The sequence below is a fragment of the Lipotes vexillifer genome, unplaced genomic scaffold, assembly GCF_000442215.2.
Source record: "Lipotes vexillifer unplaced genomic scaffold, Lipotes_vexillifer_v1.1 scaffold393, whole genome shotgun sequence".
NCBI classification, from domain to species: Eukaryota; Metazoa; Chordata; class Mammalia; order Artiodactyla; family Lipotidae; genus Lipotes; species Lipotes vexillifer.
The window spans coordinates 1,381,882-1,404,570 of record NW_006774564.1 but is presented as its reverse complement, the minus strand read 5'-3'; the positions used below and the strand labels follow the sequence as shown (position 1 = coordinate 1,404,570).

Genomic DNA, 22,689 nt, shown 5'->3' with positions numbered 1-22,689 from the left:
GGCTTAGCTCAGGGCCCTTCTCTCCTTCCCACTCTCATTTTCTGCACTACACCTGTCAGCCAAAAAGTAACCCTCATCTGGCTAACACGTGTCAAGGATACTGTTGAAATCTACCTGGCACAGGACAGGAGAGCTCTCAGTTCCGGAGGGAAATTAGACCCGATGGCCATGAGCTCCTGGCCCTGACTTGTGGAAGGCTCTCTGTGAACGTCTGCTTACATGAGTTATTGGGCCCCAAACTCTAAAGCTCCCCGGAGTCTCCTCCGGGGTTTCTACCAAGTCACTGCCTATCCCTCGCCTTCCTCTAATTAAACTGGCTTTTCCTCAAGCACCAGTATTCGAGAGAAATAAAGTGTTTTCAATCAATGCTATTGGTCCTGTTTGCAGCGGTATTTCTTGCTACCATTCTTCACGCCATTGTGTGGGATAATTAGTTTGGGGGGTTGTGGGGAGCGAGGGAGGGGGTGAGAATGGGAGGTGAGGGCGGAATGGGGGTGGTAGCCTGAGAATCGCTGCCATCTAACGTTGTCTCTTGGGATGTGACCTGTGTGAGGCGGGCAGTCTGTGTGGGGCGTCCCGAGCGCGCAGGGCTGCCTCTGTGCCCCCTCCCAGCGCCCGGCACCATGCCGCCTTCTCCCTCGGTAAGTTGCTGGCAGGTGGTGGTGTCTTGGTTCTCCTGTCGTGTGCCTGGCTCAGTGCCACGGTGTACAGATGGGCTGTAGACACTTGTCATTTTGATTCTCACCTTGCAGGAAAATTTCATATGAAGGCAGACAGGCCCATCTTTTTACAACAGGAATTGCCAATAGTTGCAAATGCTGCTGTGTGCCAAGTGTTGTGCTGAGAACTTCACAAGCATCATCTCGCTTAATTCTCCAAAAGCAGCCAGAGAGATCCTTCAAAGTGCAAATCACATCCTGCCCCTCCTCTGCTCCAGACACTCCAAGGGCACCCGTCACATTTGCTGTCAGGCCCCTACCATGTCCTACAAGGCTGGTATGGCATGACCCCTGGCTCCTGCTTCAACACCATCCCCTCCTCTCCCTTCCCCTGTTCACCACGCTCCTTACTACTCCCAGAACTGGCCAAGAAGGGCCTGCCACAGGGCCTTTGCACTGCTTCTCCCCCCCAGGCTCTGCCCAGCTCGCTCCTTCACTTCATCAGGCTTCTCAAGCGTCTTTTTGGAGAGACCCTCACCCCATCTAAAGTACCACACGTGTCACGCTCTGTCATCTTCCCTGCCTGCCTTTTTTTTTTTTTAACATCTTTATTGGAGTATAATTGCTTTACAATGTTGTGTTAGTTTCTGTTATATAACAAAGCCTGCCTGCCTTTTTAATAGCACTCCACAAACATAGCCATGTTATTACAAATCTATTTGTTTATTTGTCTATTACCTGTCTCTCCCACATGAGGGCAGGGACCTTGTTTTGTTCACTGCTCTATTTCCAGCACCAAGAATGGTGCCTTCAATATAGTAGTTGTGAAGAAATATATAGTCAACGAATAAATAATGGGCGAATACTCACAAAACCCCATGATGTAAGTGCTACTCTTAACTCCATGTTATAGATTGGAAAACTGAGGCTTAGAGAGATTCTCACTATTCTCAGGGTCATAAAACTAAGGACCCTGGGATAATAAGTCAATGCCCCAGTCTGTCTCTGGGGTCTTATCTGAGCTGCTGTGCTGGGTCCTCTCTCTTTGCACTCATAAATGCCTGTCAGTGTGTCTATGTGGGAGCCCTAATCCCCTGAGACACTCCAAGAAAAAAGCGTTTGGTGGATGAATTTGTTTAGGAAATAACTACAAGTTGCATTTATCTGCTTGGTTTTTCAAATGCTTGTTAGCACATGAAAGGCTCTGAAAAATCCTTCAGTAAAAAAGCTAGTTGAACTGTGTAATCAGTGTTTCCCAGAGCTTTAACTGTGGAAATCTTATGTTTATGTATTTCTGTGCATAACACCTATTAGCATATTGGGGGACATAACTTGGGTGCCAATGGCTTTTATCACTGTGGACAGAAGCGGGGATTGTCTGATAAAGGGTCCTGGGAGCTCTCTGGGTCGGCAGGCATGCGGAGATCTGGGCTAGGCGCTTCCCCACCCAGCAGGAAGGGCTGTGCCCAGAGTCACCTTCCCCAGGACTGGCGTCTGCATCCACGGTGTTTGTTCGCCCCTGGATAAGGCCACTCTCATGCTCAACGCATAAAACAGGAAGGTGCATGGCTCCTGGTACCTTTTAGCTGCAGCCTAGCCCAAGCACGCTTTTCCACAGGGACCTGTGGCCTGGCTCATCTTCTGCCCTCTGGTTCCTGAGCCTCTTAGAGGGCGATTCCTTGTGAGTTTTTCAGGAACATCAACCCCACAAGCCTGGCCTTGTTTTCTCACTGTCTCATGTCTCCCCATTGGAATTTTAACCTTCTAGGGGACCAGGGACACTGCCTTTCCACTGTGTCCTCTCAGCCCCCAGCTCGTGCTGAGCGGACAGTTAAGTGCCCAGATTATTCTTGTTGGCTTGCGTGTGAGGGAACCGATGATCCTGAGCGTCTGTCACGTGGTTTGGCGCAGGGAAGGGTAAATGGCGATGCTGTAAATCCCTTGATTTATTGCCAAAGCCCTCCCCACCCCGCCCCAAGCAGAATAGAAGGATGTCCCAGAGGCAGAGAGTACTGTGGGGTGCGGTGCATGGAGCCGACTGGAGCTCTGCGTCCTGAGAGTCAGAGCAACTGTCACTGCTGCCGATGGTTCATTTATTGGTTTTGGTGGTGATTTGATGTCATTAGGGATTCAGGTCTCATATCCATCTCTGAGATCATCTGAATAACAGTGTGATGAGGAAGAGAATAGAGGAGACAGGCATCCACGGGCAGCCTGGATCGGACAGTATAAATCTCTGGGGAGAGCCTGGCCTTCCCAGCTGGCGGGCTTGAGGCTGAGAGGAGCCGGCGGTGTTTGCCATCACCCCAAAGTGACCGTGAGAGGTACCACGTGAGTCTCAGTCATGCTTCTCCTCGTGACTGTGTCCGACTGTGCCGTGATCACAGGGGTGAGTCGTCCAATATTCTCTACTCCCTGGGTTTTGGGAGGACGTCAGGGTCTGCATGGGTTGGGAGCCAGGAACCGAACAGGAGGCAAACCAAGGGCGTGGGGAACCAGCCACCAGACAGCACTTCCGAGAAGCATTTCACAGAATTTTCACGTTAGTTAGACCTCACTCTGCTAAAGGGCATCTGCTTTTGAGAAACTGTGTGTAAATCAAATTCTGCTCTCAATGCATTAGGAGAGCATTGCAAATTCTGAAGTTTGGAACTTTGGTCAAAAGAAGATTCCTATTGTGTAGTAATGAATTCTTTTAGAATGTGGATTAGCACCCCCTAATCTATCTTTTGTGTAAACTTTGGTTTTCGTATATGGTCTAGACCACATGTTAAGTGTAATTTACGTAGCAAGTTGACTTAAAGGTGGTGACATTATTTAGCTTCTATTGGGTACGTTTAATCTCTGCTTTCTCTACTCTTAAAGAAAGCCTGTCCTGAAGCTTTCTTTCCCTTATGGTTTATGTGTTTTCACTCAGTGCCCAGGTCTGATAAGAGTAAGGGCGACACCAACATCTGGCTGAGTGACCCAGAAGCAAGTGTCGGATAACAAGTAGAAATCTGGTCCCACTGTGGGCACACCCGGGCGGGCACATCGTAGTATTCGAGACACCCCAACTGTAGTTCTCTCTCAGAAGTTTGGCTTCACCTGGACCTACCCTCACACAGGCACATGTTGTGTGACAGTGGTGGGACAATTCTTACCAAAACAGAAAGTAATGGCTTACCTGAGAGTTTTCCAGATAAAAGCCACCAGAAAAAAAAAAAAAAAAAAAAAAAAAAAAAAGAAAATCCCCTTTTTTTTTTTTTTTTTTTTTTTTTTTTTTTATGGTCCGCGGGCCTCTCACTGTTGTGGCCTCTCCCGTTGCGGAGCACAGGCTCTGGACGCGCAGGCTCAGCGGCCATGGCTCACGGGCCTAGCCGCTCCGCGGCATGTGGGGTCTTCCCCGACCGGGCGCGAACCCGTGTCCCCTGCATCGGCAGGCGGATTCTCAACCACTGCGCCACCAGGGAAGCCCGACATTCACTTTTGTTTCAACTTGCTCTAGCTTTTTACACAGGGAATGGAAATGTAGAGAAAGACCAAACCGTTCCTGGAATTGGATTAATTTTCATGTTCACAGAAAGGGAAATTTCTTTCTTCTCCCTTTTAGAGGAAAAAGACTGAGTTTCAAAGAAGAACAACTATCAAAGGCAAGCCAATGCTTTGGAGACCCAGAGCATAAATACAACTGTCAGGGCAGAATTATACCTAATGAATGTAAACCACCAAAGGCTGTCTTCCTGTCGTGCAGCTTGAAGATCAGGAGGGTAAGAGCAGAGGATAGAAGCCGTGGTTACCCCGCCGAGAGGGACGGGTGCAGCGGGTTGACCCTGAGTCTGGCCCGGGATGGGGGAGCGGACAGGCAGGGGAGGCAGGTCTGAGAGATGAGGAAATATCTTCCTAGTAAAGGCTCCAGTTTGACACTTTGGAAAGCACAGAAGGAGAGGAAGCTGCGGTGAGAGGACACACATGACAGACCCGACCACAGGTAGTTAGAACTGTTCCCTCTGTGCTCCGGGTCTTGCTGCTGCCCTGAGTCTGACCCTCAGGAAGAGGCTGGGTTCTACCATCCCCGCACTCCCCTGCTCCCAGGACTGTGACCATCCCAAATGCCGGCCTGGGGGGTCCCTCTTCCCAGAGGGTGACAGCGATGCGCCACCTCTCTGGTGGAAGAGTCAGGTGGGGTCTACTCGGCCCTAACCCTGAGCTTTCAGGGACCGGCTGGTGTGTGAGAAGTGCCCTCACTAGGCTGGAGACCGGAGTGGTGAGGTGACTGCCACCTACACCTCCTCTGCATGATGAGCAGCCCCGGCTTCTCCCACTTTCCTCCTGGGGCTGAGCACATTGCGGGTCTTACAGTTCCTGCCTTGCCCCACAGGCAGCCAGGGGGCCCTCCATGGCCTTGTGTTGGTAAATAAGAGCCCAAACCCTGCTCCCAATTTTGGCTCAGAAAAGCCACAAAGCTTCTCTGGATGTTGAAAGCCTGGGCGCTTCTCCAGTGTGGCCTCCTGAGAGTCTGGAGCCATTTAGTTCTGTCTTCCCCAATCCAGGCTTTTGTTTAAAGCGGGCTTGTGTGGCTTTACAGACGGCACCTTCCAGGTCACTTAGCCCCTGCTCTTGGAGCCCAGCCCAGAGGGGTCCATCCCTCTCTGGGGGCCAGGCAGGCCAGCAGAGAAGCCCCAGGGGAAACACCTGTCAAGGGGTTCTGGACCCTCAGATGAGGCTGGGCTTCTAGTGAGGGCCGAGGGGGACACCATGGGCAGGGGAGGCACCAACCCTGAGTGCTGCCAGGTGAGGGCTGGAGAGTCTCCATCCACAGAAACTCAGCACTGACACCCTGGGGTGCAGGCCATTGGGGGCCTCCCCCGTCTAAGGACTTGAATTAATTCAATCCCACCAGCACCCACTGAGCATCTCCTGGTGCTAGAAAAGCTCCATCTCCTAAGCTCTAGACCCGTCAGAAGAGGACAGCCTCCCTACCGAGTGACCTCGAAGGAGCTTGGGGGCTCCTCCGATCCAGGTCTGCTGCCCAGCTGAGCCCCGAGCATCCTGCCAAGAGAGGCGCGGGGGGCAGAATTGCCCTAGGTGTCCTGGGAGGCCGCGACCTGGGTGCTGTTCCCAGTACCTCTCTCAAGGGCTTTTGGATGTGCGTTCCCTTCTGGTTTCTCTGGGATGGGCCTAATGGACACTAACGACCCCTTTGTCTTCCACCCCGCAGGCCTGCGAGCGGGACGTCCAGTGCGGGGCGGGCACCTACTGCGCAGTCAGCCTGTGGCTGCGTGGGCTGTGGGTGTGCACCCCGCTGGGGTGGGAGGGAGAGGAGTGCTACCCCGGCAGCCACAAGGTAGTGCTCACACTTGCTCAGGGCACAAGGCCACGAGCCAGAGCTGGCACTGGACCGCAGTGTTCTGACTCCAGTCTAGGAATATCTCACTGCCTCCTTGCTTTGGGGGTGACCTGGGGTGCAGTGGGGTCCCAATCACACAGCCTGTTAGACCTGGGGGCTGGGACCCCAGCTCCTCATTTGCTGAAGGGTCCTGGGCATCAGTCACCTCATGCATACAACGAGGGGAGTAGACTGACACGTCTGATGTTTGTTGCTGATCTGATGAATTCCAGCTCTGAGAGGGTCCTGAAGGCCCTTTGCTGCACAGCATCCTTCCCTCAAGAACACAACACGGGAAGACTGTAAAATGGGCTCCCAGCAAGGGCCTGGGGTCGGGGAGGGGCAGGGTGAGGCTGGCCAGGCCCCTGGTGCACACACTTTAAGGAGGTTCACCCTTCTGTGCCCCAGATGCCCAGCACCTGCTTTGCTCCCTCAGGAGCTCCCAGCCCAGAGGGCGCAGAAAGACCACAAGGCCTTTGCTTCTGAACGTGAGGTGGATGCAGCAGCAACTGTAGGCTTGCACACCCTTCCTGGGGCTTCCTGTGCTCCAGAAGCCCTTCAAGCCCCTCTGGGGAGCACACCTGCACCCAGGAGCATCCTCCGGCTGTGGTCCTCCCTGGCAGGGCCCGCCTGGGAGTGAGGAGGTTCAGGGAGACAGACGGGACAGAGCACAGTACTCGTGGCCTTGGGTTGTGTCAGGGGGTTCAGCCACAGATCTATATTCCCAAAGCAGGCAGCAGAGGTAAGACAAGCTAATGCGGAGTGCTTGCTATGTGCCACCCTTCGTATTAAGTGCTCTTTGCAAGTTTAAACCTCTTTAGATTTATAGTGAAAACCCCTTTACAACCATATGTGGTAGCCTCTATTATTAATCCATTTTACAGACAATAAATTGAGGCACAGAGAAGCTAAATAACTTGTCAGTTGCCACACAGCTGGGAAGTGGCAGACCTAGGATTGGAGCCCAGGCTGCCTGACTACCTATGCTCTGAACCTCTCCTATTCACCCCCTTTGAGGAAAGCTCAGTGGTTTCGCCCTCCTCTGGGTGTGAATCACCCGGCAGGGACCATGTCCTGTGTAGCTGCATCCCTGGCACCCAACACGGGGTGGAGAGTATAATGGGTGAGCTATAAGTGATATTCAATTACGGATGTAGGTGTGAGTTTATGAGTGATCACATGTGCTGGGTCAGCGAGGGGCCCCGGGTGGGCAGTGTGAGGGCTTGTGGGGTTTTAGGGCTGTGGCTGATCACAGTGTGTCACAGCCACATTGCCTGCGTTCAAATCCTGGCTCTTCCACAAGTTGGCTGTGTGATTTTGGCACATTGCTTAGCCACTCTGCACCTGTTTCCTCCTCTGTAAAACTGTTTCTGTTGTGCTGGGGTGGTGGCAGTGAGACATTGGCCAGGGCTGGGCCGGCCAGAGGCTCCTGCCCCGGGGGCCCATCTCGTTTTGGTGAAGGTACCACCCTCTTCCCTTCTCTCCCCAGGTCCCTTTCTTCAGAAAACGCCAGCACCACACCTGCCCCTGCCTGCCCAGCCTGCTGTGCTCCAGAGGCCTGGGTGGCAGGTACCATTGCTCCACCGACTTGAAGAACATCAACTTGTAGGAGCTTGTCTGGTCTCCGGACACCCACCGGGCCTCTTCCTGAGCACAGGCTGGGGTGGTCTCTCTTGGACTTTTATTTCTGCCCTGTGGCCCAATCCTGCAACCCACTGCTGTCGCATCCCCACTCCCCGCACCGCCTACCTACCTCCCTCCTCCCTAGCGCACACAGGTGCACCCACGAGACACACGCCACAGGGTGACCTGCAGGGTCCAGGCTGGTGGCTGTGGTCCTGGGAGTAGCCTGTGTGCGCTGCTCAGGCTGCCTGAGGGGCTGCAAGTAGCAGGAACATATTCCTTCCTCATGTCTCCGTCTGCCCGCCCTGCCTCTCCCTGTCCTGCACGTGTTCCTCTGCCTGAGTCGGTGAGCTCGAGGAAGGCGTGGGGAGCCAGGAGGTCAGTCGGCCTCCAGACGGCTTCTATGGGGCCAGCCTGTGGCCTGCCCCCCCGGGCCAGAACTGTGGGCCTCCAAGACCCCTCGTAGCGCCAGTTACCAGTTACCCAGCGATGCCCCCAGTCCCACCGCCTCCCCATGAAACGCAGATGGTGGTGGTTCTGTCTAAACCAGCTGTTGACATTTTAGGTGGTAATGAGGGAGTTACCTTCGACAGCTCCTTCCAAGGGTCAAGAGCAGGTCTGTGACCTTGAGGAGGCCTCTGGCATCTGGCCAGCTTGGGGAGGGGTCAGGAGCGGAGGTGGGGCAGGCAGATCACTGATTTCGGACACAGGAGGCAACTACCATCCAGGACCACAGCCAGGCTGCATGTGCCCCGCATCTAAACAAGTCATCTTCTCTAGAGAGTGAGGTCTGCCAGAAAGAAGTTCAAAGCAGTTTGTCTGGGCATTATATCACTGGCCTCCATCTCGTCTGAAACACTAGCCTCACTCAGCACCTCACCTCGGCCCCTGCCTGAGGCTTGCCCAGGTCAGCATGCTGATGCCCGAAGCTGTGCACACTGACCACTAGTTGCAGAATAAAAGCATGAAAAAGGGGCGAGTGGCCATGGTGTTCCTGCTGCACTGGTGTGGGGACGTGGGGAGGGGACAGGACTGGGCTGTGTCCAGGTAGGAGAGAGATGCGACTGGAGTTCCTCCACCCAGCTGGGGCAATTTTTTGGAGAAAGTGGATTCAGGGTCTCTTTTAATGAAGGGCTCGAGGCAGCTCAGTGGGCTCTGGGCAGAGAGGGTGTGGTTCAGATGGATCGGATGCAGGAGGGGGCCATGAGCTGGCATCTGGGTGGGAAGACCATTAGTGAGCTCAGGATGGTGGCAGCTCCCTTTTCTGAAATTTAGTCCCTTTTGTTTAGTGTCAAATACTTGATGCCACTCAGTTCACCGTGTGTGGGTGAGAAAGTCCATATCAAGGATGGGCTGGTGAGGCCCTGAGCCTGTGTCTGAACCAGGGCCTGGGAATATCCCCTAAGCGTCAGGCTACTATCCCCATGGCGCCTTCTCACCTCAATCCCTAGTCTAGGAAAATGCAAAACATAAGATGAAAACACGAATAAAATATCCAGGAATAAACCTACCTAAGGAGACAAAAGACCTGTATGCAGAAAATTATGATACTGATGAAAGAAATTAAAGATGATACAAATAGATGGAGAGATATACCATGTTCTTGGATTGGAAGAATCAACATTGTGAAAATGACTCTACTACCCAAAGCAATCTACAGATTCAATGCAATCCCTATCAAACCACCACTGGCATTTTTCACAGAACTACAACAAAAAATTTCACAATTTGTATGGAAACACAAAAGACCCCAAACAGCCAAAGCAATCTTGAGAAAGAAAAACAGAGCTGGAGGAATCAGGCTCCCGGACTTCAGACTATACTACAAAGCTACAGTAATCAAGACAGTATGGTACTGGCACTAAAACAGAAATATAGGTCAGTGGAACAGGATAGAAAGCCCAGAGATAAACTCACGCACCTGTGGTCACCTTATCTTTGATAAAGGAGGCAAGAATATACAATGGAGAAAAGACAGCCTCTTCAATAAGTGGTGCTGGGAAAACTGGACAGGTACATGTAAAAGTATGAGATTAGATCACTCCCTAACACCATACACAAAAATAAGCTCAAAATGGATTAAAGACCTAAATGTAAGGCCAGAAACTATCAAACTCTTAGAGGAAAACATAGGCAGAACACTCTATGACATAAATCACAGCAAGATCCTTTTTGACCCACCTCCTAGAGAAATGGAAATAAAAACAAAAATAAATAAATGGGACCTAATGAAACTTAAAAGCTTTTGCACAGCAAAGGAAACCATAAGCAAGATGAAAAGACAAGCCTCAGAATGGGAGAAAATATTTGCAAATGAAGCAACTGACAAAGGATTAATCTCCAAAATTTACAAGCAGCACATTGCAGCTCAATAAAAAAAAAACAAACAACCCAATCCAAAAATGGGCAGAAGACATAAACAGACATTTCTCCAAAGAAGACATACAGATTGCCAACAAACACATGAAAGAATGCTCAACATCATTAATCATTAGAGAAATGCAAATCCAAACTACAATGAGATATCATCTCACACAGGTCAGAATGGCCATCATCAAAAAATCTACAAACAGTAAATGCTGGAGAGGGTGTGGAGAAAAGGGAACCCTCTTCCACTGTTGGTGGGAATGTAAATTGATACAGCCACTATGGAGAACAGTATGGAGGTTCCTTAAAAAACTACAAATAGAACTACCATATGACCCAGAAATCCCGCTACTGGGCATATACCCTGAGAAAACCATAATTCAAAAAGAGACATGTACCAAAATGTTCATTGCAGCTCTGTTTACAACAGCCAGGACATGGAAGCAACCTAAGTGTCCATCAAGAAATGAATGGATAAAGAAGATGTGGCACATATATACAATGGAATATTACTCAGCCATAAAAAGAAACAAAATTGAGTTATTTGTAGTGAGGTGGATGGACCTAGAGGCTGTCATACAGAGTGAAGTAAGTCAGAAAGAGAAAAACAAATACCGTATGCTAACACATATATATGGAATCTAAAAAAGAAAAATGTCATGAAGAAACTGGGGGTAAGACAGGAATAAAGACACAGACCTACTAGAGAATGGACTTGAGGATATGAGGAGGGGGAAGGGTAAGCTGGGACAAAGTGAGAGAGTGCCATGGACATATATACACTACCAAAGGTAAAATAGATAGCTAGTGGGAAGCAGCCGCATAGCACAGGGAGATCAGCCCGGTGCTTTGTGACCGCCTGGAGGGGTGGGATAGGGATGGTGGGAGGGAGGGAGACGTAAGAGGGAAGAGATATGGGAACATATGTATACGTATAACTGATTCACTTTGTTATAAAGCAGAAACTAACACACCATTGTAAAGCAATTATACTCCAATAAAGATTTAAAAAAAAAAAAGATGAAAACACGTTGTGTCCTTGTGTTTCTCAGAAGCCTCTGAGAAAACTGGTTTCTGAGGTCCAGGGGCTCCTGCCTTCCCTTACTTGCCCTTGACCCTGTCACAGCTCTGCCCAGGGTGTACTCAGGACAGGCTTTACTGCAGGACCCACCCAGGCCGGGCCTGTGCCCCACACAGGGCATGTGCTTCAGTTTGGCTCTGTTGACAGATACTGGCTCCTGCTCTGCGGACTTGTCCCCTTCTTCCAGCCCGTGAGTCTCCTTGCCCCTGACCTTCAGGCTCAGGTACTGGCTACAGAGTTCCCTTCCAGGTCCAGGAATCCAGTTTGCCCATCCTGTCCTTTGGATCTCCCGGAGCCGCTGGCTGCTGCCAGGTCATGCTATGTGTGAGGCCTTTCCCAGTCCTGCCACCCTCTTCAAGCAGAGCCAGCCTGGGTGGAGCATCGCTGCAGGCTTCAGTGCAGAGAGCGGAGAGGCAGGGTGGCTGCAGGCCCTAGGGGTCCCCCTCTTCATCCCCACAGGGAGCTGGCTGATCTGCAGACTCATGGATGGGCCGAACCTTCCCTTTACACTAACTGGACCGATTCTCATTTTCTGTATCAGAATTTCAAGGAATGGATAATTGGTCTCTGCTCCAGTTCCCTGCTTTTTTTCCTGAAGACTGGAGAGAACACAGGGGAGGCTGGGGAGGCTAAGAAAAGTATATTTGTGAGAATTCTTTATATTCAGGGATATATTCTTCATAAACATAGTTATAAAAAGAATCAAATTATAAGAATAATATATCCATAATAAGAATATATTCTAGACGAATTAAGAGTTAGAATTAGGTGAAGTAAATGGGCAGCCCTTCAAGATGTGGGTCCCTTTAGTGACAACCTGACTTCCCCTTATTTGCTGCAACCCTTCCTTCCCAACTGGTGGAGTCTGGTTCCATCTATTGGCTAAAGTGGGGATGGCACAGAAGAGCTGAGGTGGGAAAGATGGAAGCATCAGAACGATGAAACCTCTCAAAGCAGATGGGGACCACTCCCCAGACATTCCAAGTGTTAGATTCAATCAGACGTTTAGAGGGACAATGTTTCCACCACTGTAAAGAGGGCTTCCACCCTAAGGAGCTCAGGATAAATGCTTAATTGCCCCTTTGGGTCTGGTCCCACCTTACAAACTTCTTTCCTGGAAGCCTCTGTCATCTTCCTGTAAGACATCTCCTCTCACGGCTTCTCCAGGATGAGGAGAGTGGAGGTGGATGGGGGTCAGAGGAAGATGACTGGATGCCCCACTGGCCTGTCTGTGTGCACCAGGGCATGGCACAGGAAGAGCTGCCTCTCTCCCCAAATCTTCGTTTTCTCTGTTGGTCGTGATGGTTAGCGCTTCCACTGCCCCCTAGTATCAAGTCTGAAGCTCAAGAGCAGTCTAGACTTTTCTGTCTCCTACTGTCCCTTCTTCCTGAGCTCCCTGTCAACTGGCCACCAAATTCTGTTTCTATTACCTCTTAAGCGTCTCTCGACCATGCCCCTTCTCCCTCCAGCCATTGTTGTGTCTGAGCCCTCATCCTGCCTGGTGTGGTCTGGGGCAACTGCTCCCACCTATTCTCTCTGCCTCCAGTTTCCCCTTAAAATCCACCCCTGTGTGTCCACCAGTCATCCTTCTAGGCAGCACATTTACCCGGTTCTTTCCTCATGAAAAATTCCCCCAATGGCTTCTCAGCAACAAAGGAGAAAGCCCAGTCTTGTCAGGGAGCGAAAAGCCCCTTGTGGTCCAGCCCTGTCACCATCTCCCTGTCTCTCCCACCCTCCCCACTAGGCTTCCTGGCCTCAGGACTGTCTCAGTTTGTGGAGGATGCCACGTGTGTCTTTGCCCAGGCTGCTCCCTCTGTGAGGAATGCTCTGCTTTCCTCTGATGTCTGGTGACTTCCACGTATCCTTCAGGTCAACTCAAATGCATCCCCCATCTCCACTGCATCCATCAACACGAAGGACACACTGAAGACAGCGAGTTGGCACTTGCTCTTAAAAAGCATCCATGTCTAGGTCAGCCTCCACCGTGGGAGAAGGAAGGGCAGTGTCTGAGTCCTGTTTGTGTCCTCAGGGTTGAATGGTGGAGGCCCGGGCTGGAGCAGCTGCACAGCCAGAGGACAGAGGCTCCGGACAGCTGATCTGGGTAGGAATAAGGGTGAAATATGACCCACTCCTTGCTCCAACCCTGGTCGGGGGCCATCCCTAGCCTCAGAAGCTCAAAGCCGTAGAGTCACTGCGGAGAACAACTTTTAGGTGGGCAAAGACTCAGCTTCCCCCTTGGCCCCCTGAGGCCCCTCTCGACCTCTGCAAGTTGCCACTGAAAACTTCCACTCAAAGTTTATAAAGAAAGGGCCCCATGGGAGCCTGCAGCCAGCCATGAGGCTGAGAGAACAGTGTGTGGGCCTCAGGAGGACCACTGGGCCCAGGCCACAGGAGGTCCTCCATTCAGAAGATTCTTTCTTGTCTCAGCCCCCTACTTGGAAGGCTCTGCTGCCCATGGATCATAGGGACTTTCGTTTCATTTAAATATTAGTGCAACTTGGAGGAAAAACATAGGTGTGGTTCTTAAAAGGGATCAGAGCCCCCGGAAGGCCTCGCCTCATCCTGGGCAGGAGAAAGCTCCCGACCTAGTGAGGACAGAGGGGCCTCTATCTGGGGGCTGAAGATTAGCAAGGAGGATTAACTGGGCCTAAGCAGAGAGAAACGCTGATGAGTACGAAGGCGCGGGCACAGTTCCGACAAGAGACAAGGCATAGAGGAGCCTGTGAGATTCTGTCACGAAACTAAGTCCCGAAGACCAAGTAAACAAATCTGTCAAATGGCAGCTTGACATTTTCTTGTCATTTTGCATTTTGCTCTGTTGGCGAATCTCACGGAATTAGCAGCAAAGTTGCCTTGCTACTGGGGTGACACAGTGGTTAACAGCACAAGACTGTGTGACGTTGAACCCTGGTCAGGCTGCTAATTAGATAGGGACTGTGGGCAATTTACTCAGCTTCTCTGCCTCAGTTTCCCTGTCTGTAAAATGCCAATACTAATAATAGTGTAACTGAGCAGCACCCTATGGGGCCTTCCCAGGACAAATCTCCCCATGTCCTCCGCCTGCTTCTTGTTTGTACAAAAACTTTAGCCTCCTAGGCCTTCCCTGAGTTCCAGAGAATAAATGTAATCAGAGAATTGAGAAAATGCAGAAAGGAAAACAGTCCAGCAAGACAAAATAATAATAGTTTAGCCATTAAACAAAGTCAAGGACTGGAGATAATATCCTGAGCCATGTTCTCTGAGCTGTTCTGCAGATACTGAAACCCCCAGCAGGTGGGAGAAGTTAACTGTGTGCTGCCCACAAGCACGTAGACCCCAGACCGGTTGGAACTGGAAGGCTGATGATGCTGACCCTCCTTTACCTCACCACCAACCAATCAGAAGAATGTCCATGAGATGATCACACACCCCACAACCCTCTCCCTCACTCTGTCTTTCAAAACCTTTCCTGAAAGCCACTGGGGAGTTTGCATCGTTTGAGTCTTAGCTGCCCGGACTCCTTGCAATAAACACTGCACTTTCCTTCACCACAACCTGGTGAAGCAGACTGGTGTCGGTAGACTGGCTTTACTGAGCACAGGCAAGGAGATCCAAATCTGGTTACATAACAATACTGCCTACCTCTTAGGGGTGCTGTGAGGATTAAATGTCAGTGCACGCAAAGTGCTTAGGATAGCCCTGGCCCTTGGAAGCATTGTGGGAATGTTTTATACATTTTTTTGGTTTATTTATAAAGACGTCTCAGACAGTCAGTACTGGGATCTCTCTGCCTGGCACACTAAGCCAGTGTTACCTGGGGCATCTCCTCAGTGAGGTAAACTCATAAAACTGCCAGGAAGAAACAAGAACCTGCTCTTGGATGCGTTTTCCTTCCCCAGAATTCGAACACAGTAGGAAGAAATCCTGGTTTGTCCGGATCACGCTCCATTATTATTATGTCGTTTAAAAGCACAGGTTTGGGACTTCCCTGGTGGTCCAGTGAGTAAGAACCTGTGCTCCCAGTGCAAGGGGCCCAGGTTCCATCCTGGTCGGGGAACTAGATCCCGCACGCATGTCGCAAATCAGAGTTTGCATGCCGCAGCTCAGAGTTTGCATGCCGCAACTAAAAATTATTCCGCATGCCACAGCAAAGATCCCGCGTGATGCAGCTAAGACCTGGTGCAGCCAAAATAAATAAATAAATATTAAAAAAAATTTAAAAAATTAAAGCACAGGCTTATGTGGGAAAAGCTCAATAACACTCCATTTGGGAACATAGATACACAAATCTTATCTAAGAGCTTCTTAATACCCTGCTTATACACATGAGTCACTGTTTCCAAGTACAAAGGAATGTTTGCTCAATATGGGCTATGATCTTAATACTACGTTATTCAATTTTTTTTTTTCTAGAAAAAGCATAAGGAGAGTGGGCTCTCAATTTTATTCTGGCTCTTCCCAGACTGTGTTCAAATTAAACCTGCCAAAGCATGTGTGTCCCCTGAGATAGGCATCTTGGTGGCTGGTGGCCCCAGTAACTAGGAAATGTCATTCACCCCGTAGACCTGCAGTTTCCAAACCTCAGTGTACACAGAGGCCCAAAGGATGATGTTAAATACTGGTTCCTGTGTTACCTCCAGAGACCCAGATTCAGTGGAGCCTTTAACAAGCCCCCTCCAGCTGTGACTGATGCAGGTGGTCCCTGCACCTCCACCCCCTGAGAAACATTGCCCTACCCTGTCACCCCAACCTTTGGAGGAAATAAATTAAACATATAATGAAAATTCTACTTTTTCCCCCAAGGTACTGAGAGACTACTTTCCATTAGGAAAAGCTCCAGTCAATCTAGAGTGTGGCCTTTATATTAAAACAAGGATGGGCAAGACAGGAGAGAAGGCAGGAGAAGGGAGTAGAGGCTGGGCCTGGGTCTGTGTCCATCCAGAATTAGATTTCAAAGTGGGTGTGACTGTCCTTGGGAAAACCTTAATCACCCAAGTGGCAAAGGGGGAAGAGGAATACAAAGAGAGGGGACCTCCCAAGAGGCTATAATTTTCCATCACTTGAAGGCGGACTGCTGGGGCCCCACCTGGATGCTAGGAAGACCTGCAGGTGAGGCGGCAGCACTGGTGCCCCAAGGCCCCCGCTAGGAGGCGAACACGTATCCTACATATGCTCCCAGGCCCCCATCTGGGGCCCAGCTGCAAGAGACCCGCATCTGAGCTGCCAAATGGATGCTCGGTGTCAGCTGGGGGTGTTGGGGAATCAGGGCAGCAGAAAATAAGGTCCAGGTCCCTTGGCTTGGGGTTGTCCTGCCCCAGGAGCCTGCTGGGGATGGGAATCTCTGTAAGGAGCCCCAGGGGCAGAGGTAGCCCACAGCTCACTCCCAGGTGAGGGGAGGGGAATCACACATCTGAGAGCGCAGGTCAGGATGCCTTATCTGGCCTTACTAGCTTCCAGGGAGGGATGCTGAGAAGGCGCCTGGGGGAGGCCTCATGGGGAGGGGCAGAGGGAGGATTGTCTCAGGGGGTAGGGGATGGGGAGACTACACTCTTGGGACGATTTGGCCCCAGCAGGGCACTGAGCCCCAGCTGGGCTCCCTGAAGAGCCCCCGGTGGACAAGATGGCCCCAGGGCCCTAACTGGCAACGGGCAGCTGTGAGATCACTTAGTGGTGGTCTGTCAGTAGTCTGCTCTCGGGGTATTTGGTCCTTCCTTTCCTTAGGGCCTGTGGGCACCTCTGATCATGGGAAAGGCCTCCTGTGGCCACCACGCCCCTGGACAGCCTGCACCCTCCTAGGAGCCCTGGACCAGGGGAGACCCATGGAGATTGCAGTCTGTGGGCCAGGAAGGCCTTCACTGGTTGCCCCAGGGATGCCCTGAACTCCTGGGGAGCTGGGGACAATCAGAAATGGGGCCATATGCTGCCTCCAGCATCTCCCGCCCTCCTTCCCAGACGCTGCTTTCCCCACCTCCTACCTGCCTTCTCCCCTCCACGGGGTGCTCTGTCCCTCCCCCCCCCCCCCCCGCTTCTGTCTGGTTGTCCAGTCCCTCCTGGTGGCACTGGAACCAAAGGTTCAGATTCTCAACTCAGCTCCCTGAGGGGTCAGGGCTTCTCAGAGTCTGTTTGCACCTCTGCTACTTGGGGACAGTGACTTCTGCCGCCTCACCGGGTTGTAATGAGGTGGACCCCACAGCAATGCTGCCCAACCCTCCTTGGTGGTGGACATCACTTGAGGGTGCTCGTTAGGTACCCAGAGTCCTATGTTCTGTCCCAGAGCTGCTGGATCCAAATTCCTGGAAAGGGGGGCCTGGGGTTTTAGCAGCTTGAAAAACAATGCCAAGGGATTAAGCAAGGAGACCCCAGCGACCCCTTCTTCTTGGTCAGATCCTGACTCTGCCCACCACTTGCTACCTGGAGGACCTCTGGGAAGCAGCTAATTTTTAACCTCAGTTTCCTCCTCTGTGAAATGGCATTCCCACTGGGACTTCCCTCGCAGGGTTTCTGTGGGCCCAGAATGAGATGGTGCAAACCTTGGGCACAGTGAGCTCGTGCACTGACAGTGCTCTATAGGCCGATCGAGGGATTTTCCTTCTGTTCATTTAAAGTGGGTTTTGTGCCCCTTCAATAAAGGATGGTGTCTGCACCAATCAGTCACTAAGAGCAAGTATAGAAACCAGACTATGAACTTAGTCAAGATGGGATGACACAGCCTATGTCCCCTCCCTCCTCTGACCCATCATGAAATGGGCCAGGTGGGAGGGAGACTGACCTCCCACAGGGAGGAAGCAGGTCAGAGCTACTCTAGGACCCTCCCTCCCAGTCTACCATTGCTGTCTTTTTTTTTTTTTTTTAACTTTTTAAACACCACCTCAAATAGACCCACCCAGGACTTTAGTGCCCAATGTAGCCCCTTCATTCCATAAACCATCACATGGAGTCAGTCTATTCAGTTCAAGATGAAAATTTTAACTCGGGCTATTTATAATTCCCAAGATGGAACGGGTGTCAGTTTCAAAGCAGTCAAGCCAGGTGTCCACTTGGAAGCTGAAAGGGAGACAAGCATTATTATAAATTAATGTTGCCAGTGATTAATACTTGATATTTTTAACACACATTCATCTCAGAGGAAAAGATCCTCTTTACTTAGTGTAGCCAGATGTTGTGCAGTCCTCCCATTGACGAGCGGTTGCCAGAAATCTTTGTGCGTAGCTTCAGGCAAAGATCTGACTGACGAAGAAAAAAAGTGAGCTCTGAAGTCAGATTCTCTGTAGACCTTCCTCTTCGGGCGGATTCTGTCAGGTTTGGGCATCCTGCACTCCCTTCGCTCAGCCCATCCTTTCTCCTCTGTGCCTCCTGCTTCACTTCTGGGCTGGTCCGGGCTGGAGAAACCACTGGTTGGTTCCATCATGGCCCGGGAGTCAGAGACTTTTCTTGAATTTGGGCTCTGCCCATGAGTGAAGCGGCTCATTGTGGAGACTGACACTGGCGGTTGCCTGCAGACCTGTCTTATTTTGTCTGCACAGTGTAAAAAATAAATGGTTACCTGTATTTAAAAGTTGCTATATTTCCCCGCAAATCTGCATTTCCTGTATCTCTTAGAAAATGGGAAGTCTGTGGCATCCCATTGGGTTCCCACAGTGGCACTAACTGGTGGGAGTGGTAGCCAGCTGTCTGTAGTGGTTTATTTTTTAATTTTTTAACATCTTTATTGGAGTATAACTGCTTACAATGGTGTGTTGGCTTCTGCTGTATAACAAAGTGAATCAGCTATACATATACGTATATCCCCGTATCTCCTCCCTCTTGCGTCTCCCTCCCACCCTCCCTATCCCACCCCTCTAGGTGGTCACAAAGCACCGAGCTGATCTCCCTGTGCTATGCGGCTGCTTCCCACTAGCTATATGTTTTACATTTGGTAGTGTATATATGTCCATGCCAATCTCTCACTTCATCCCAGCTTACCCTTCCCCCTCCCCGTGTCCTCAAGTCCATTCTCTATGTCTGCGTCTTTATTCCTGTCCTGCTCCTAGGTTCTTCAGAACCATTTTTTTTTGTTTTAGAAAAAATAGATTCCATATATATGTGTTTCTCTTTCTGACTTCACTCTGTATGACAGCCTCTAGGTCCATCCACCTCACTACAAATAACTCAATTTCGTTTCTTTTTATGGCTGAGTAATATTCCATTGTATATATGTGCCACATCTTCTTTATCCATTCATCTGTCGATGGACACTTAGTTGCTTCCATGTCCTGGCTACTGTAAATAAAGCTGCAATGAACATTGTGGTATATGACTCTTTTTGAATTATGGTTTTCTCAGGGTATATGCCCAGTAGTGGGATTTCTGGGTCATATGGTAGTTCTATTTTTAGTTTTTTAAGGAGCCTCCCTACTGTTCTCCATAGTGGCTGTATCAATTTACATTCCCACCAACAGTGCAAGAGGGTTCCCTTTTCTCCACACCCTCTCCAGCATTTGTTGTTTGTAGATTTTTTGATGATGGCCATTCTGACTGGTGTGAGATGATACCTCATTGTAGTTTTGATTTGCATTTCTCTAATGATTAGTGATGTTGAGCATCCTTTCATGTGTTTGTGGGCAATCTGTATATCTTCTTTGGAGAAATGTCTAGGTCTTCTGCCCATTTTTGGATTGGGTTGTTTGTTTTTTTGATATTGAGCTGCATGAGTTGCCTGTATATATTGGAGATTAATCCTTTGTCAGTTGCTTCGTTTGCAAATATTTTCTCCCATTCTGCGGGTTGTCTTTTCATCTTGCTTATGGTTTCCTTTGCTGTGCAAAAGCTTTGAAGTTTCATTAGGTCCCATTCATTTATTCTTGTTTTTATTTCCACTTCTCTAGGAGGTGGGTCAAAAAGGATCTTGCTGTGATGTATGTCATAGAGTGTTCTGCCTATGTTTTCCTCTAATAGTTTGATAGTGTCTGGCCTTACATTTAGGTCTTCAATCCATTTTGAGTTTATTTTCATGTATAGTGTTAGGGAACGTTCTAATTTCATTCTTTTACATGTAACCGTCCAGTTTTCCAGCACCACTTATTGAAGAGGCTGTCTTTTCTCCATTGTATATTCTTGCGTCCTTTATCAAAGATAAGGTGGCCATATGTGTGTGGGTTTATCTCTGGGCTTTCTATCCTGTTCCATTGATCTATATTTCTGCTTTTGTGCCAGTTCGGTAGTGGTTTAGACACACCTGAACCCACCACACTCATGTCCGGGTCTCCACCACACCTGCCTCAGGGTGGCCACTGGGTGGCTGGGATTTGCATCTGACCTGCAAATAATTTGTTTGGTCCACACAGTGTTGACTGCATCATGCTTAAAATGTTTGGAAGGGAATTAAATTAATTGTGTATTTCTATTTTTTGAAATTTACTTTACAAATTAGAATTGGAAACACAATCTCTAGTACCCTATAAACTCATATTATGTTACATGCTTAACCCATAATTTAGTTAAAGCAAAGATTCTTGGTAGAATCTCTGGCAGATGATTTTCCTTACACTGTCTGTCATACTCTCTTGCATTACCTGCCTGGCCCCTGTGGGCTTCTGAGCTCGCTCCTTTTGCCCAGGGTCACTAATACTCAGGTTTCTCATCCATGAAATGAAGCCCAAGTAGGGTGGAGTAGAAAAATCACAGGTTTTGGAGTCAAACGGGTCCTGGATTGAAATCCTGGCACCACCGTATTCTGATCTGGGAGCTGGGTAAGTGACTTAACTTCGTTAAACTTCATTTTTCTCATTTGTAAAATATGGGTAATGATATCCACTCTGTATGCCTTTGGTGGTGATTAGAAGAGAGGAGAATAATAATAAGGGCGTACATTTATTGAATGCCTACTGTCAACCAGGCACCTGACATAGGCTCATTTATCATCACAAAAACCGCACAAGGTAGATGTTTACAGATGAGGATGATGAGGTTTGGAGGAGTGGGGATCACATGACCAAGGGTAAGTCTGGGGCACTTGACACAAAGTGAGCACTCAAGGACTGAGGGCTGTGTCAGTCTCCTCCGGTTCTGGAAACCCCATGACTCAGACTCTGGGTCCTTCCCTTTTTACAATGGTGCTGGTCCCTGGGAAGCCACTCCAGGGAGGGGCTAGTTTTCCAGATGTTCAAAGAGAGGATGTAACGTGTGGAGTTGTCCATCTTTTACAGTGTGAGTTTTAAAGAGAGGTATATCACATTTTATATTTGGTTCATGAGAGTGTTGTTTCTATTTTTTTTAATTTTTGAATTTTATTAATATTTTATACAGCAGGTTCTTATTTGTCATCAGTTTTATACACATCAGTGTATACATGTCAATCCCAATTGCCCAATTCATCACACCACCATCCCCCCCACCCCCACCCCGTGGCTTTCCCTCCTTGGTGTCCATACGTTTGTTCTCTACATCTGTGTCAACTTCTGGCCTGCAAACCGGTTCATCTGTACCATTTTTCTAGGTTCCACATACATGCGTTAATATACGATATTTGTTTTTCTTTCTCACTTACTTCACTCTGCATGACAGTCTCTAGATATATCCACATGTCAACAAATGACTCAATTTCATTCCTTTTTATGGCTGAGTAATATTACATTGTATATATGTACCATATCTTCTTTATCCATTCGTCATTTGATGGGCATTTAGGTTGCTTCCATGACCTGGCTATTGTAAATAGTGCTGCAATGAACATTGTGGTGCATGTGTCTTTTTGAATTATGGTTTTCTCTGGGTATATGCCCAGTAGTGGGATTGCTGGGTCGTATGGTAGTTCTATTTTTAGTTTTTTAAGGAACCTCCATACTGTTCTCCATAGTGGTTGTATCAATTTACATTCCCACCAACAGTGTAAGAGGGTTCCCTTTTCTCCACACCCTCTCCAGCATTTGTTGTTTGTAGATTTTCTGATAATGCCCATTCTAACTGGTGTGAGGTGATACCTCATTGTAGTTTTGATTTGCATTTCTCTAATAATTAGTGATGCTGAGCAGCTTTTCACGTGCTTCTTGGCCATCTGTATGTCTTCTTTGGAGAAATGTCTGTTTATGTCTTCTGCCCATTTTTTGATTGGGATGTTTTTTTAATAATGAGCTGCATGAGCTGTTTATATATTTTGGAGATTAATCCTTTGTCTGTTGATTCATTTGCAAATATTTTCTCCCATTCTGATCGTTGTCTTTTCATCATTTGTAGTTTCCTTTTCTCTGCAAAAGCTTTTAAGTTTCATTAGGTCCCATTTGTTTATTTTTGTTTTTATTTCCATTACTCTAGGAGGTGGATCAAAAAAGATCTTGCTGTGATTTATGTCAGAGAGTGTTCTTCCTATGTTTTCCTCTAAGAGTTTTATAATGTCCGTTGTTACATTTAGGTCTCTAATCCATTTTGAGTTTATTTTTGTGTATGGTGTTAGGGAGTGTTCTAATTTCATTCTCTTACATGGAGCTGTCCAGTTTTCCCAGCACCACTTATTGAAGAGACTGTCTTTTCTCCATTGTATATTCTTGCCTCCTTTGTCATAGATTAGTTGACCATAGGTGCGTGGGTTTATCTCTGGGCTTTCTATCCTGTTCCATTGATCTATATTTCTGTTTTTG

General features: G+C 49.0%; 1 protein-coding gene across 1 annotated transcript; it reads left to right on the top strand.

Moving 5' to 3' along the window:
• Positions 1-623: 623 nt before the first annotated feature.
• On the top strand, positions 624-7,636 carry PROK1 (prokineticin 1). Its single transcript, XM_007449359.1, is given in 4 exon segments — positions 624-641; positions 2,920-3,048; positions 5,860-5,985; positions 7,517-7,636. Coding segments are annotated over 4 exon segments (393 nt in total).
• The last annotated feature ends 15,053 nt before the right edge of the window (positions 7,637-22,689 follow it).